Genomic DNA, 16,977 nt, shown 5'->3' with positions numbered 1-16,977 from the left:
CTATCTATCTATCTATCTATCTATATATCTATCTATCTATCTATCTATCTATCTATAATATCTACCGTTTGCCCTACTGACTTCAAATTCGACACACGTGTTCCACAACCCCACAGGGAGTGCAGGGCCCGGTGTCACAAAAGGCCTCTGCCTTTTTAATAACCTCAGTAGATGAACAGGCAGATGGGTTCTGGTACTTCAGCTACGAACTGCGGTGCCAGGCTCTTTCGAGCTTCAAAAGTCAGTATTAAACTCTTCAAATCAATTCTAAATGTACAAGTAACGAGTGCAGTGAGGCCAGTACCGGATGATTCTGTGATCCTGTGATGCAGGCCATTTTAAGATTAAACGGTAATGTAGAATCAATGTCTATATTTGACCTCTATTAACCAGCATGAAGTGTGCGTGCGTGTGTGTGTGCGTGCGTGTGTGTGTGCGTGCGTGTGTTGGGGGGGTCGTGATAGGGGAGGGGAGGGGATTCATATTTGTAGTCAAAAGCTACTTAAAAAGCATGTGAATGGCAGGCTTAGAAGCCCCACGGAGGGTCTCTAAAGGATCAGATGTACCAGGCTGCGTGCGGGCTCACTCTGGGTTCATCCAAAATGAGGATGCATGGAGTTATAAGACACACACACAGCAACCACATTCATATTTACCCTGCTTAGGAGATCTATTCACACACATTGGGGAAGGAATGCCCCCTGCATCCCTTCCCCAAAAGGACCACAACGGAAACAAGCCTTCAGCATTATTTTGTTGAGCCTTTTTTCCTTTTGAATTCATTTTCAATACCGTGTTAACTCAAAGAGCATGCACGCACGCACGCACGCACGCACGCACGCGCGCGCGCACGCGCACACACACACACACACACACACACACACACACACACACACACACACACACACACACACACACACACACACACACACACACACACACACACACACACACACACACACACAGTAAATGCTAACCTCTCCCAGTAGAGGTGTTGTCCCATCTGACTCAGTGACCCAGGCATTCTTCTCTGTTCCACGGTCATAGGAGTCATATGATGCATTCCCTACCCTCCTACTGGTGGCGATTGCTGGATCCTGGGGGTGACAATAAATTATGTTATTACATAACTGTAATGGTCATACAGGATCTTCACACATGTACAGTAAGTTGGCTGGTAGGCCTAGACTTTAAATTGCAAAGACAGGAGGATGCTGATCATTTCCATGGCTGTGCTTTTTGTCTTTGCCAGGTCAACGGGCCGGGAGAAGAAGATTGTGTTCCTGCTGGCTACAACCCACGACTCACACAAGTGAGGTCTGGTGAAGACCTTACTTCTGCTTCAAGCAGAGCCCTAGTTTAGTAGTAGCAGTATCCTACTTTCATTAGTACAGTCAACTGTAGTCAAGGCAGTCAAGGCCGAGGCATGGGGAGAGAGTATGTTTTGCACTCCGTCCGTGTGTGTGTGTGTGTGTGTGTGTGTGTGTGTGTGTGTGTGTGTGTGTGTGTGTGTGTGTCCGTCTGTGTGTGTGTGTGTGTGTGTGTGTGTGTGTGTGTGTGTGTGTGTGTGTGTGTGTGTGTGTGTGTGTGTGTGTGTGTGTGTGTGTGTGTGTGTGTGTGTGTGTGTGTGTGTGTGTGTGTCCGTCCATCCGTCAGTCCGTCTGTTACCAGCTAATCTCCGGCACCATTAACCCGGTCGATGCCAGACCTTACCTCTGCTTCAAGCAGAGCCCTAGTTTAGTAGTAGTAGTATCCTACTTTCATTAGTACAGTCAACTGTAGTCAAGGCAGTCAAGGCCGAGGCATGGGGAGAGAGTATGTCACATTGGCTTATTATAGCGCCACCAGGAGGCCACAACCTGACCTGCCCTAGTGGAGACATGTGCCCCCCGAGGGGCACTTTTTGAGTGGTGTATGTCTTTGCCATACACTACTCAAACTACAACTGGCTTTGTTAGTTTACGTGTCTGTTCGTACCAAAAAATTAGCATGGTTGCTATGGTCACCCAGTTCACACGGGTGTGATTTCATTACGTCAGACATTACGTCAGACCACAGCTGATCAGTCTATATAAGACCTTACACCACTCAGTTCACACGGGTGTGATTTTTCTAGTTGTTTCTGACTTGTGGTCTAGTATTGTGAAATCTACTGTCTAATGAATCTTCAGGATTCCGGTGCATCTTACCAGGATAAGTATGTATCTCTGGCCCTTGTCATGCAGGTAGTCGGCAAACTGAGGCAGATCCCTGAACTTGACGCTGTCATAAGTGAAGTCCTTTTTGTCCTCCATGTAGTCTATGTCAGTGTACTGAATATCCTGGAAGTGAAACACAAAAGGACATTAGAAAAAGGTGTAGAAAATGGAAAAGTGTAAACGACAAACAATATTTCAGTTGAACATGCATTTAGCATGTGGATATATAACTGCAATCAATGAGCATCCCTATTTTACCTTTTGTAGTAACATTATTCTTTAAGCCAATTTCACAGCAGGGAGGCCAGGTTATTGGGGCTTCTTAGCATGAAAATAATTGGCAACCGCATTGTGTGTTACTTTTTCTTAGCTGTGTTGACCACTGATCTGAATTGTATTATCATTGTTTTTTAGGCACATTGCATTTTAATAATCACAGGGTGGGGTGAGACAACAGAGGTAGCAATACAGGAGGAACATGCAGGGATTGCACTGGACAGCACGGGCACAGGGGCGCTGGGTGGCACGGGCACTGGGTCACTGACGGCAAGCAGTAGCGGAACCTCTACGTCGCTGGCCGACAGCGGAGCCACCGCAACACTTCGCCCGGAGGGCCCACGGTTCCCCCTGAGAACGGCCAGGGTCAGGAAACACAGGGTCGGGACGGGCATAACAGACAGGCTGGAGACTAATAAAGTCAAGTCCAAGTGACCGCGGAGCCGGCTGGGCAGTAGTAGCTTGGAAACTAGCAGGCTAGTAGAGGAGACTGGAGCCACCGGTCCACGAAGAGCCAACTGAGGGAGGCGACCCACATCACACTGCCAAGTTTCCCATGTGCTGGGCAATTTCAGGGGCCTTCTTCCAAGAGATGGCAAGGGATTCCAGGAACTCTGGGTCCTCGTAAAAAAAAAACCTTGTTATTCCAAAATCATCCCAGGAAAATGGCAGGCTGGGCAGGTGGCTAACTGCTGGAACAATGACTGGCCAGCCCTCCTCGGCATCAGACCGATCATCTTCCATGGCAGATGGCCTTAATGGCTTGCTCCAGACCGGCGACATTGTACTGTCAGAAATCAACAAGGTTTTGGTAGGAACAAAATGCAGGACACAAGGCAGTGCTGACAGAACATTTATTCACCACAGAAATGCAAACTCCCAAGATCATACAGAGGACACTAACACTACGCTTAAAAACTGGCAAAGAGAAACAGAACAAAGGGGGAAATATCACACAGGATATGTACAACATTTCTAAATAAAGCAGTGTGTGACACAGCCACTCAAATATTTCCATTTCCAACACTTTAATGGCATTCTCCCAATATGTCTGGTGACTGTAGATCACAGTTTCACTAGATGTGAAGGCTGTCTAACCCCTAACCCTTGCTACAAAACAGGCACTCCCAGACCATTGTCCAGTGAGCACACTGCAGCTGGCTAAAAGTGAACGGCAACCGTCCAGCCAATGCATTTATTCAGAGTAGAAAAACGCCTCAAAGCGGGAGCTAGGCACTAAGCTACCATGAGCTACCGTTCCTGATAGCTCCAGTAGGCCCCGTCTGCTCCACCTTTGAGTTGAAAAAATACCCTGTTAAGACTGTTAAGGGCTTTAGCTACTTGGTTGCTCGAGGCTAAGCAAAGCATGATTTAGAAGATAGCGTCTCTGTCAGCTGGCATGTGTCTATTCAGCCATGGGACCTTGATGTACGTGCTAGCATCTTGGCTAATGTGTTTCAGAACTTTGTGAGGACCCTGTAAATGTTATCACATTTAAAAAAAAACGTTTTGGTTTTGGGTGTGTCTTCATGCTTGGTCTCTCTCTGTCTGTTGGCTGCCAAATTCTTCTCCATATCGAGAGAGCAGATGGTTGGCGAGCCCTGCCAGATCTTTCCGCCTAATGGTAATCAGCTCCAGACATATTAGGGAGAATGTGATAATGCCCTCTGTGGTCTATCTGATGGATATCAAATATGTCCCTGAGTACAGAAGGAGTGAAACCAGCTGCATCCCAATGCCTTTTAGACAGGGAAGACATATTGGCGATTATCAGAGTGAAATATTGAAACGGGGTCCGAGGCGGTTTGTCTGTGGGCAAATCATCAGATCACATAATTTCAACCAGCGTTGGCCATTGTTATAATGCGTATTATTGTGTTGGAGCTGTCCGACACGGCCATTCAGAGATTACGATGTCAGGGCTCACCGTGCACATTCCTTGATTTAGGCTACCTTTCACCTGACCTCTGTAATGCCGTATGTAAAGTCGTATTCTGAGAGGCTTTGTATATACCTGCACATACTGTAGGCCTGTCACAGATACAGGATCGTCTGATTGCAATTATTAGATTTGTTTTTTAGTTTTTAGTTTTTTTAGGGAGGCTATAGCCCCTCCTACATCCAGCTTTTAGTTACCGTCCACAAACTTCGTCTTAAACGGACATTAAATTCCCATTGACAATGAATGGATAATTTTACGTCAGTGTCTGAGAAAATAGGCATAGTGTCTATTTAACGTTATGATGATTTACGATTATAAGAGCGCCCCTCACTTCACACAGGTGTGATTTTTAATATATATATTTTTTAGCGAGATTCTCCCGTCGCGACCACCCACAGCACCATGTTCAAGTTTAGCGTCCTCCTCGTGTGTCTTGTCGAGTTTCCTCGTTGCTGAGTGAGTGTTAATAGAGGTCCGTCCTTGTCCCTTCTTCTTCTTTTCCTCACTATCAGACATTACAAGGTTACTTTACCATAAAATAGACTTTGATAACTACCATAAGTAGTGTTTAAAATGTAATTTTCTTGGTGGGGTTCGAAAAGGACAGCAGAAGCGGACCTCTCACACTGACGTCATCACTAGGCGTCCAGTCACAATTATTTTAGTTAATCGCAATTATTTTACATGATCAACATAATTGTCGTAGTAGTTTTCATGTTGAAAAATGTTTAAATGTTTAAAAAAAATTGCAGAAACAGCAGATCTTCAAGCTCTGCATTGTTGTGTGTTGTGAGCTTGTAGATCAGTTATTTCATTTTGTTATTGAAGGTTTAGTTAATTATATGAGTCATTTCTTTGTTTGTCATATCTGCCCTGAGCAACTTTTGTTTATCTGCCCTGATCAACTTCTGTTTACGAAGCCTAACAAGTCAGGATGTCCTGATATTCAATGCCAAAACACAATTCAATCGTTAATCACAAAAGTTTGACGACAGTTAATCATCAAGTCAAATTCCATGATCGTGACAGCCCTGCATGATCAGTTATCTACCGCAGTGGTTCTCAAGCATTTTCCCAACAAGGACCCATCGGAAAAGGTGTTGTGCCAGGCGGGACCATCCTAAAATGTTTCAATTATTCAAACTGTCTAATAAGACATAATGCACAAATATCCTCTGTTTTTTGGTGCTGAGCGTAAAATATACACATACAGAATACACGGTGGTGAAGTCGTTAGCCTGTCGCCTCAAAGATAGAAGGCCCCCGGGGCCTGGGTACAATTCCAGACGCTGTGGGCACCGGGGGCGTGTTCTCTCCTCCGCATCATCAGCGCATAGCCTAGGTGGGGTTCACGAAAGGGCCTTTGTGTGTAGAGTTTGCATGTTCTCCCAGTGTCCCCTAGAGTAGGTAACCTCACAAAAAACATGCAGTCATCCTAGTCTCTATACGGCCTCCCAAATGGTCAGCCGGGGTGCCTGATGGAGGGGAATGGTTGGAATAACGTGTTCTTTCTACACGCCACGTCCTACTGTGGAAACTCCCACTGTCAGGTGATAAGAAGCAGCCTGCTCACTGCATGAGGATGCATTGAAGGAAGCATGTCAGTTTGAGGCTCTCCCCAGGTTGGCAGAGGGAGAGTAGCGCCCGCCGCACAGGATTACAGCTTAGGCAATTGGCATAGGGTGAAATGGGTTACAAAATTGTGGGATAAAAATTTAAGGAAAACAAAATACAGAATAGATACGATGTTGGACCTTGGTCTTTTTCAAGTTACTTTCACTATACTTGAAAAAGACTGCAAGGTCGAAACATTGTATTGCTGTTGTGAATAGAACTTGTTGGAGCATTTCAAAATGAGTTGCTTGCGAGTCCTCTCCCATGCCATGATTGATGTTTTATTATTATTATTTATTTTTTGAGGGGCGCTAGCCCCTCATACAGCTTTTTGTCCTTAACTCGTGTCACTATTGACAATGAAATGGAGAATTTACGTATATTATGTGTCTGAACAAATCAGCTTTTTGTGGCAACACAAACATTAAATGTCATTGACAATGAATGGAGAATTTACGTCATATGTGTCAGAGCACTTGTTTGAGCCAGAAAACCCCAGACCACAGAAAATCTAATGTATGTCACAATCCCTTTATAACAATGTTTAAAAAAAAACACCGCTCATCTGCTGAAAAAAACTTAAGTGAGGTGCTGGAGTCACAAATGGATAATGAAAAAAATAAATAAATGGAAGCTCTGCACGCTCCGCGCGCTCCACACACGCTTTCGGTCTATACTGTCTTTCTTCATGTCACAATCCCTTTAAAATAAGATCTGGTTGCAAAAGGGGTGAAGTGGGCCTTTAAATTAGTTTTAGAAATAGCAGATCTACTGTACAAGCTAACAACACGTCACATCATAACATATTAACTTGTAGATCTGCTAATTTTGAATATAGCCAAAGTATTAAAATAAAAAATGTCAAAGTGATTTCCTCATTTTGCTGGGGATATCGTGGAGGAACGTGTGACTCTATCCCACATGATCAGTCTGCCACTGCAGGCTAAGGAAAAAGTCCATCTGAGGTGATTTATCTCAGAGGAGAAATGGTTTGCAGAGGACAATTCAGATCAGGATAAACAAGCTAACAAAGGGAACTCAGCTGATTGATCTGTGATCACCACAAATATTCAGAGACGCTTGATAACTACCGGTAGAGAAGATTGAACTGGGGGACCTATAGTATACACTCTCCATTATTTGACGGAAAGCTTGATTATCCCGTCAAGCTAAAAGGCCACCCCTATCCGTCCGACAGTCTATCGAGCCCCCTGTTTCACGTTCACATCACGTCTCTGTTGACAGTATAATGGTTAAGCCCCCCCCCCCCACACACACACACTTCAGAAAAAGCACCACACACAGAGACGAAAACATCAACTACACATCTGAAAATAATAATAATGTTCATCACTAAAAATAAAATAATAAATAAATAAATAAGTGCTAATCGTGTTTTTCCCTGGGGGCTTTAATTCTATCCCTGCATACTGCTGGAATTCACTTCTTTCCGAAAGAGATCAATGGAAACAGAAAAAAAGAGGGGGGAAAGGGAAAGGTGAAAGCCATATCACATGTCTCTGGTTCCCAGAGAGGTGTTGATGGGTAATGATCCCAGGCTTGTGATACAGTTGGTGGATTATGCCCTGTGGCCTCTCACTAACAGCCTGTGTATTGGCTGATAACAGAGCTTACAGTAACACCCAAAGAGTATTTTCTGCTCTCTGTATGCATGCCTGTGAATGTCCAAAGACGTACTACACGCGCGCCTGCATGCGTGCGTGTATACGTGCGTGTCTGTCTATGCATGTAGTAGATGTGTGTCCGACGTCCATCTATATTCCTATGCCTGTTTGTGCGTGCTTGTGTGCAAATATGGGTGTGTGGTTGAATGATGGACATATATGGAGCCTTGACATTGAAACATTAACATGTAAGTCAGTCTTTATTGTGCTAGTAAACACTGTGGTGTGGACTTAACAGTACGTGACAAGAATATCTCCTCTCCTGATTTGACTTTCATACCAGCAAGAGACTGTGATGCCATGGAGTAAAACCATTTTAGCATGTACCAGTTCCTTTCCTTAATAGCATATATAAATTAGATTACAAATTACATTAATTGAGCCATGTCTGCAGATTCTTTCATGTGCAGTTAGGAAACTTTAATTAGTGTGTTACTGTGTTTGTTATGTAACCATGATAGCCTGTGTCATCATCTTTAACAAACAATGATATGCCTCTCATGACTCAATACACAGTCTCATGTTCATCTATTCTAAAGCCATTCACTACAGCTAGACAGGGAATCAAATGGAACAAAAGGCAGTCCCCACTCCATTTTACTTTTTGTGTAGCAGGCTAATTGTCCCATTCCTCTTCCTATTCACCAGCTTTTTAAGCACAGGATCAATAGGGAACATTTTGGGCTAACTATGGAAGTTAATTTGGCGTGCACTGTGAAGAGGAATTGCTAACTTGAACAAAATCAATGTGATTAACAGAGTGGATATTAACAAAGAATAGCATCATAATAAGCATATAGTGTGGGATATTTTTCAACAAAACTGCCTCTCTCTGAAGCCTACAATTACTAGCTGTATAACATACAGTGACCTGAGGATGGTCCCAGTATAGTAGACAGACCGACAGACAGTAGAGTAACATAAGGGTTCCCAAATGGTGTGCCAAGGCACATAGATGCACACAACCATGTCGTGAGATTGTAGATCGCCTTGAGATTTTGACTGCCCATTGTTGTGACTTGACTGCCCATTGTTGTGACTTGACTGCCCATTGCTGTGACTTGACTGCCCATTGTTGTGACTTGACTGCCCATTGCTGTGACTTGACTGCCCATTGTTGTGACTTGACTGCCCATTGTTGTGACTTGACTGCCCATTGCTGTGACTTGACTGCCCATTGTTGTGACTTGACTGCCCATTGTTGTGACTTGACTGCCCATTGCTGTGACTTGACTGCCCATTGTTGTGACTTGACTTCCCATTGTTGTGACTTGACTGCCCATTGTTGTGACTTGACTGCCCATTGTTGTGACTTGACTGCCCATTGTTGTGACTTGACTGCCCATTGCTGTGACTTGACTGCCCATTGTTGTGACTTGACTGCCCATTGCTGTGACTTGACTGCCCATTGTTGTGACTTGACTGCCCATTGCTGTAACTTGACTGCCCATTGCTGTGACTTGACTGCCCATTGTTGTAACTTGACTGCCCATTGTTGTAACTTGACTGCCCATTGCTGTGACTTAGGCACAACAAGTTTGAAAACCACTGACAAAGAGAGGCAAACGGAAGAGAGATACTAGTACAGTAACAGTCAGATGGGATCTTACATATGGAAGTCCTACTGCGCGGTTCCTCTCCACAGTTTCCTTCACCTCCGCGAGACTCCCGTAGTTCCAGCGAGAAATCTGGAAACCCAGGGACCAGTAGGGAGGAATCACAGGCCTGCCAATCAACTGGAAGCACACGCACGCACGCACGCACGCACGCACGCACGCACGCACGCACGCAGGCAGGCAGGCAGGCACGCACGCACGCACGCACGCACGCACGCACGCACGCACACACACACACACACACACACACACACACACACACACACACACAATCAGGAAATGTTTAGATAGAACTATTTATATATTCCATTCTTGATGAGTCATGCATAATATACAGTAGCTAATAGGCATGTCCGATATATACTGCAGGCTTTTTCACCAAAAGTCAACTAATTGTCAGGTAACAACAACACATAGATGTTGGCATTAGTTGACAGTGCAGAAGCATAATTACCTTTGCCCTTCAGACTAATCAACGATAAAACGATATAAAATACAATACCATTTGGAATTATTAAAGGGGAGAAATAACGGACCAAAGTAAAGTTTCAGAACTTTTTTGAGGAGTTCAGCTGTGCCTCACCAGTATGAACTCTTGCACCACTTGTTCTGGTGTGTCTCCAAAAAGTATGTAGAAGTCGAGAACTCCTCCGATAGTTCTGTAGGTCACGGCAGGAGCCGGCTGCAGTGTCACCTCTGAAAGAGAGCACACGCACGCACGCACGCACGCACGCACGCACGCACGCACGCACGCACGCACGCACGCACGCACGCACGCACGCACGCACACACACACACACACACACACACACACACACACACACACACACACACACACACACACACACACACACACACGTTGATGTGAACAAGATCATAGAAGCATGGCTACTTCCTTAAAAAAAATTCTGCTAGCAAACGAATAAAAAATGTTTATGTCAGTACATTGTTTTATGTGGCTTTCGTCTTTGACTTATATATAGTGTGACGTGTGTGTGTGTGTGTGTGTGTGTGTGTGTGTGTGTGTGTGTGTGTGTGTGTGTGTGTGTGTGTGTGTGTGTGTGTGTGTACCCATAGCATTGCTGTTCATAAGAAAGACTCCAAATGACTTTCCGCTCTCGTCTTCCAGACACAGGAAGAAGGGATAGTGTCCGTAGAGGTTATGTGTTCCCTGGAGAAATGGGGCAGAGAGGTGGGGGGGGGTGGTTATGTAAAAATGCAAATTAGCAACATTTCTATTCTATTAAAGGAGTTCCAATTATGAAGTTGGGAAGCAAGAAAAGCAAGTAGCGACACACGCAGTGTCTTAAAACTGATTGTGTCTGTCAGTTTCTAAAAAGTTTACATTTGGATGACTAAGAAATATGACTAAGAAAGGAAAGAGGCTGCACAGCTCGTAGTCACGATGCCATAAAACATATTTTTCCAAGGTTTTGGCAACAAGTTGCCTTCTTCAGGGTTCACGTTTTATCTCCTGCGGTCAGCACCTCCCCACTACTGGTACATGTGCGCTCCTACCTTTTTGTTTGTTCATTTGGAAGTATGAAAAAAAAAAATGTGTTGGCCTTTATATACATTAGTTTAACTGGGTCCGTTTGGGTACATTTTCTCATACTCTCAGAGTTGTGTGTTTGTATGGTGCAAGTGTGTGTCCTGTTACATACCCCATTGGGGAACGCATCTCTTGTGAATATGGGCCAAGTTTTCCAATAAGTGTCATGTTGATAGTTTCTATGGACATGCTCTCCTAGTCCGTAAATATTATGGGATGGCAGCCTGGCAGAGATCTGCAGATACTGGTCAGCAAACACCAGTGGACCCATTGTGGTGTCAAACCTAGACGTGTCAGAGAGAGTGCAGGTGATGAAAACAGGTAGGAGAAACCACAGGCAGTAGACAGGCCGAGCCCTCTAACACTGGCTCTGCACGTGTTTCCTCTCACATTCACAACAGGTAAGGACTGGTAAGAAAACGACTGTACACAGATGCCGAAATAAAGACAGCAACAGAAAAATGACATGTGAATAAACTGTCAGCTGAAAAGGAAACCGGTACACATTAATTTGAAGAGCAGGAACAGACGCAGGCCCGTACTCTCGTGTTAGCCTTTAGTCAAACAATACACTTTAGCTTGGTGTATTTCAAGTGCAGAGATAATGGGATTAAGTGCACGTGTGGTGAAGAAAAGCGAATGTGTCCAGTTCCTAATAGCTTTTTATCACTCAGAGAGGATGGCAGAGAGCAAGCTGATACTCTCACTGCAATTATCCACACACTTAACAATTACCCGCTCCGTCCCCTGGGGTAACGAGTTACAAAACGCACTATTATGTAATATTAATGGAGGAGTGTAACGAGTTACTGCTTGAAATGTTGTAATATTATTATAATAAGAGTTCTTGTTCTTGTTGTTCAAGTAATGCTTATGCGATTCCAAAACGTGCTGTGAGGTTTAACCCTGTACAAACCACAGCTAGAGTAAAACAAGGGTGAAATGCAAGTCCCTACAAGATCTCTACTGCAATACTTTGGAACTTAAAAAATAGCATAGTGTGTGCCAGACCCTGGTAGTATAACCAGTCTAACTTGACATGGGGTCAGAGGAGTGGCTAGACAGAGGAGCTGAAGGAGTAGAGGTGGACAAATATGTGTTTTATATTTATATACCGGTAAACTGTTACTGTTCGTGAAATGCATTGTTTGAAGACAAAGCATGGCACAGAGAGAAATTAGATTAGAAGAAGCTGTCTGTTTAGCATTTCCTCAATTCCCATTGGGGACAGCGGTTCATCTGTTTCCATCAGTTTCTGCTCTGTGCATATTCCCCGGTCACTCCAGCCACCTGCATGTCCTCTCTCACTGAATCCATAAACCTCCTATTTGGCTTTCCTCTTCTCCTCTTGCCTGACAGCTCCATCTTCTCCCTTCTCCCAATGTACGCCTCATCCCCCTCATCCAACCTCGCCTCTCTTGTGATCCAGCAAAGATGATATTACATATTTCGGCTGTATTCTTTAAATACCCACAAATACATGGGGGTCCTTTATGACAATGTTTGAGCAGAATCACAGGTTTAAACAACATTAGGGAACAAGCCTAAATAAAAACCGCAACCTGCAACTAAACTACCAATATTTTCAAGCAACTTTACTGAAAAACAAGCCCCAAGTCGCTTATAACAAGTGGACATGGCAACACCGGTAACAACTGGAGAAATCCATGAAGAACTCCCGTTTTTAACAGGAGGAAGTGTTGGCTGCATATAGCCCATTCCCTGACCCCTTCGCTCAAAAAATGCAGATCACTGGCTTTGTTTAACCTTCCACCTTTCAGTAGGCCAAAGAGAGAGGAAATAATCACTTCTCCATTAGACCCCCACCCTTATATTTTGGGTGATATTGAATTTTGTTGTTATTTTTTATGTCATGTTTATGAATTGAATACATAGGACCTGAATGGAAACGAGACAGCTAGCAAACCCCTTCACCTTTGCCACCTCCACTCCTTGCATCTTCCCTGTTCTTTTCCCTCATTCAGACACACATTCTATCTTACTCCAGTCCTGAGTGAGAACAGTGAGCCTATATACAGTCTACGCATATACAGTCCAAAGGTGTAGAGCCAATTAAAACAGCTGCTGGGAGTAGTGAATGATCAAGGTATCCGAGGTTAGTGGCTATAAAGCTACTCTATATCCAGCATGAAGTACCAGGAGAGTGAGCTGCGACTAATTCTCAAAGTTTCTCAAGTTTTCATGAGCTGAGGTCGCACAATGCAGCACGATCAACACAGAGTTATAACTTATTAGCACAGCAAAAAAAAAGTTTGCATCACAAGGTTGAGCAGCAACAATGTTTAGAGACCAGGATTACTGCATGTTTTTTGTGAGGGTACCTACCCTAGGGGACACGGGGAGAACATGCAAACACGTAGCCGTCTGGGCACCTTGGCTGGTAATCCAGTCTGGCAGTGCGCCGCGGGTTCGACTCCCGATCCCGACGGCCTTTACTGCGTGTCACACCCCCATATCTCTCTCCCCATTTCCTGTCAGCCTACTGTATACCTATCCCTCTATAAAAAATAAAATAAAGGCGAAAAACCAAAACATACATGTGTTAAACATATCTAACTTGGATTTTACATTGGATTTTTCATTTGGAGGCTGTGATTATAAAAAGGACACCTGCTCCAGGTGTTCTTATTGTTTATTTGAGTGGGACAGTATGCAGTACTACTGATAAGAATGCAGTGTAAACTCAATATAGAGTTGGCAAGAATACTAACTTTTATCCATAGTCCCTGACATGTAAGAATACTACAATAATAAGTGCAAAAATATTAAGGAGTGGTTGCAGGTTTGATGTCTAGCAACCTTGTACTTAATTACTAATTAGTAATTAGGACATTACTTTATGGCTACAGGTGGTTCAAGGTTGTTCCATGATGCTAATCTACCCTGTACTGACATTTTGTCTGAAGGTGGTGCACCTGTGTAATCCTGGAATAATTTAAAAGATATTATAATTTATGTTTTGCGTCGTTGTCATCTTTGAGTGTCCCCCTGTACTCTTTCTACTGCTTCACACTCCAACTTATGACAACCATCAAGTGTTTAATGTTCCTTTATGAGCGCATGTTATTTATTTGGATAGATATTGTTATATTGCTTCCGCAACCATCATGGGTCTTATCATAAGTGGTTGGGCAATACAGTGTAATGACAGTTCAATACGGTTCTGACATTTCAAATAAGCCAAGGACATTGTCGAGGTTACTTTTTAACACTGAAGTCTTTGTTTTTATTTTTTTTACAAGTAATGGGATTAGTGTAATTGCATTATAAACCTGCAAACTGCATACTGATACATTTAAATAGCTAATTGGTAACTTATTATACTTTAGGTTGAAAGAAGCCTTACTGATCAAGTCAACATGCTGATTCAGGCCCGGACTGGACGGTGAGTCGCAGGGTGGGTCCGGCCCAAGCGCAAAAGCTATTTTTTTCGGGAGTTATGATCGTTTTAAGATTTTCGTCAGCTAAACAGGCAGGGGACATTTTGACACGTCATCGGATCGGGCAACAAACGCTCCTAGGCTCTAGAGCGATGCGAACGGTTTTGTTATCATTAATCTCCGTCCTATTTATCAATCTCCGGCTTGGGCACTTGACCATGACCATGAACTTGACGGAGAACTCCGCCCGGGCCTCCAAGGTGTTAACAGGTAACACAGCGGAAGAAAAAGTGAATGAAAAAGTGACATTATGGATAAAAAAAGCCGGTAGAAAAGAAGTGTTGTTGTCGGCGACGAAACTGCAGAGGAGCTGCGGAGGATCATCATGGTGGTGGTGGTGTTTCACCAAGCGCTGCTCCGGAACAGGTGTTCCACCACCACCACCGTGCATTGTTTTCCCCGAGGACACCGAGCCCGAGGACTTGGACCGGGGGAGGAGAGTCTGAGTCAGGACGAGAATAATAATGTTACGGCTGAGGCTGAAGTGATTGAAAAAGAAGCAGGTAGGCGGCCTAATGTTAGTGAAGTTGTCGCTGATCATAATTATATGTAGCAGGCTGCAGCTGTTGTGTGCATACGCAGTGCAATGTTGGTGTGTGCGTTACAGTGTTTGTTTTTGGCTGCTGCTGTGCCATGCTCTTGCCTCTTTGCCTTATTTATAGGCTATTTGATGATTATGTGTAAAGCCATGCTCAGTGGGAGTATGGTGCTCTAGTGGCTGACTGGATGAAGTCAGCAGGCAGTTGTTGTTGACCCTTTTTTTTTCTCTGTGGAGTATGAAGCTGTAGTATTAATGAGTACAAGTAGATGATTTGATTATAGATAAGTGAGCAGCTCGCTATGATATTAAAATGGACTGAGCTGTGAACTAACACAATGATGTTTCATTTTATAGACATTTAGAACACTATTTGCACTGTTATTTAAACCGTAAAACTACATGTCCAAAAGTAATGGGAAATGTCAACATTTTTGTGCATAGTTTTGACATAATGACGTCATAGGGCCGGTGACCATCACAAATGCCAGGGCAGATTTTCTTAGCCAATCCGTGCCTGTGCTGATTTGTAGGTGGCATTGTAGGTGCTATTGTAAACTACACATCTAGTATTGGCAGTAAATATAATAATTGTATAGCATAAGTTTGACTTGATTCAACATCTTTGAAGTTGTTATTTTGTTATGGATGGTGTCACAGTGATTACATCCACCACACTGGAAAAAGCCTCATGGTCTGCCAACTATCCAACATATCTTCTATTTGCTCTAGTGTTGTACTGCATCACAAAGTATAAATTAGGTTGTTCTCCTGGTTCCTCTCCTGGTTCCTTTCTTTCCGTTGTCTTCCTAATTTTGTGGCTTTAATATAAGCGTTTTATAGCATTTATTGGTTTTGTAGTCTATATTTAGAAACCATATTTATATGTAGAAGAAAATAATTGCCCAGAATTCATTGCTGAAAGACTTACATCAACTAACAATTTAACGTGAATAGTAACTTCATCAAAGTTACATCAAAGATGCACTGGCCTGATTACATTGTCTGATGATTACTAGAGGGATGTATGCCTACAAATTAAAAGAAAAGTTTAGACATCTATCCTAAATAAATATTCATTACATCGAAGAGGCCAGGAAAGAAAAGTAATGTCGACAACTGAAAATCACAGATCTGAAGATGGAAAATCACAGATAAACTCTCATATTATGGATGAATTCGCAAGGAAACCAAAGCAGCTGAAATGGATGAAATTCAAAAGAGATGAAAGGGACTATGGAGATCACAGAGCAAAGACAAAGAAAATAACAATCTGTTTCATTGAACCCCTCTAGTGAAGATGATAACCACACTGACACAACGCATCTTTTTTTCAAGGCATAACCAACCAACCAACCAACAAACCAACCCAAACAGAAGATGAAGAAAACAAGTAGGCTAGTGGGCAGAGGAGGATGATGGTAAGGGACACTAACCCTTAGCATGGCATTGCCAGACTGATCACGTGCTCACTCACACGTTCTCTCAACACTACCGTGACCATGCCAGGCTAACCTTAACCCAGAGGTGGGAGAAGTACAGTAGTTCTAAGCTTTTTGTTTCGAGTCCCAACCTTTTGTTTTGAGTCCCAAATAAGTCCTAATCTTACAAGTCACAAACCTTTTGTGTCGAGACCCAACCAAGTCAATTCATTATGTAAATATTTACATAAATCATGAGCATTTTCACAATTTACATTCATTTTTAAACAACTGACACAAGTTCAATGTATCCCTTGAGCAAGCAGACAGACTCTATTATCACGATGGTACAATTCAAATCCGGAGGAAAGTTACATAGTGCAGCTTTAAACAAACTATGTTACACGTCATACAAAAGATATTCACTTAACTTAAAGGGACAATATTTCACAGCTGGAAGAAACTGCAGTTAGTCATGCTAGTATTACTAGATAACAGCAGCACAATTTGATACTTGCACCCTATGGCCCATTCCTACAATGACCATAATGCTTTTGTGTACTGCCCCTCCTTGTGGAAAGTGGCCCTTTAAATAATAATAAACTTAGACTCAAGGAAGACTCAAATAACAAATACAATTAAACAACATTAAACCAATGCTCTCATTCACTGTG

At 43.2% G+C, this 16,977-nt stretch overlaps 1 protein-coding gene across 1 annotated transcript in view; it reads right to left on the bottom strand.

The window, feature by feature from the left end:
* si (sucrase-isomaltase) overlaps positions 1 to 16,977 on the bottom strand; it is a gene marked incomplete at both ends in the record, with an annotated part of 125,140 nt that overhangs the window by 95,210 nt on the left and 12,953 nt on the right. Inside the window, 6 exons of the mRNA XM_079513813.1 lie at positions 978 to 1,097; positions 2,190 to 2,321; positions 9,326 to 9,451; positions 9,915 to 10,027; positions 10,403 to 10,502; positions 10,996 to 11,167. Coding sequence (XP_079369939.1) covers positions 978 to 1,097; positions 2,190 to 2,321; positions 9,326 to 9,451; positions 9,915 to 10,027; positions 10,403 to 10,502; positions 10,996 to 11,167 — 763 coding nt within the window. The remainder of the gene's footprint in view (positions 1 to 977; positions 1,098 to 2,189; positions 2,322 to 9,325; positions 9,452 to 9,914; positions 10,028 to 10,402; positions 10,503 to 10,995; positions 11,168 to 16,977) is intronic.

Source organism: Electrona antarctica (assembly GCF_951216825.1).
Source record: "Electrona antarctica genome assembly, chromosome: 11".
Classification (NCBI taxonomy): domain Eukaryota; kingdom Metazoa; phylum Chordata; class Actinopteri; order Myctophiformes; family Myctophidae; genus Electrona; species Electrona antarctica.
This window is presented reverse-complemented; position numbering and strand designations above follow the sequence as displayed.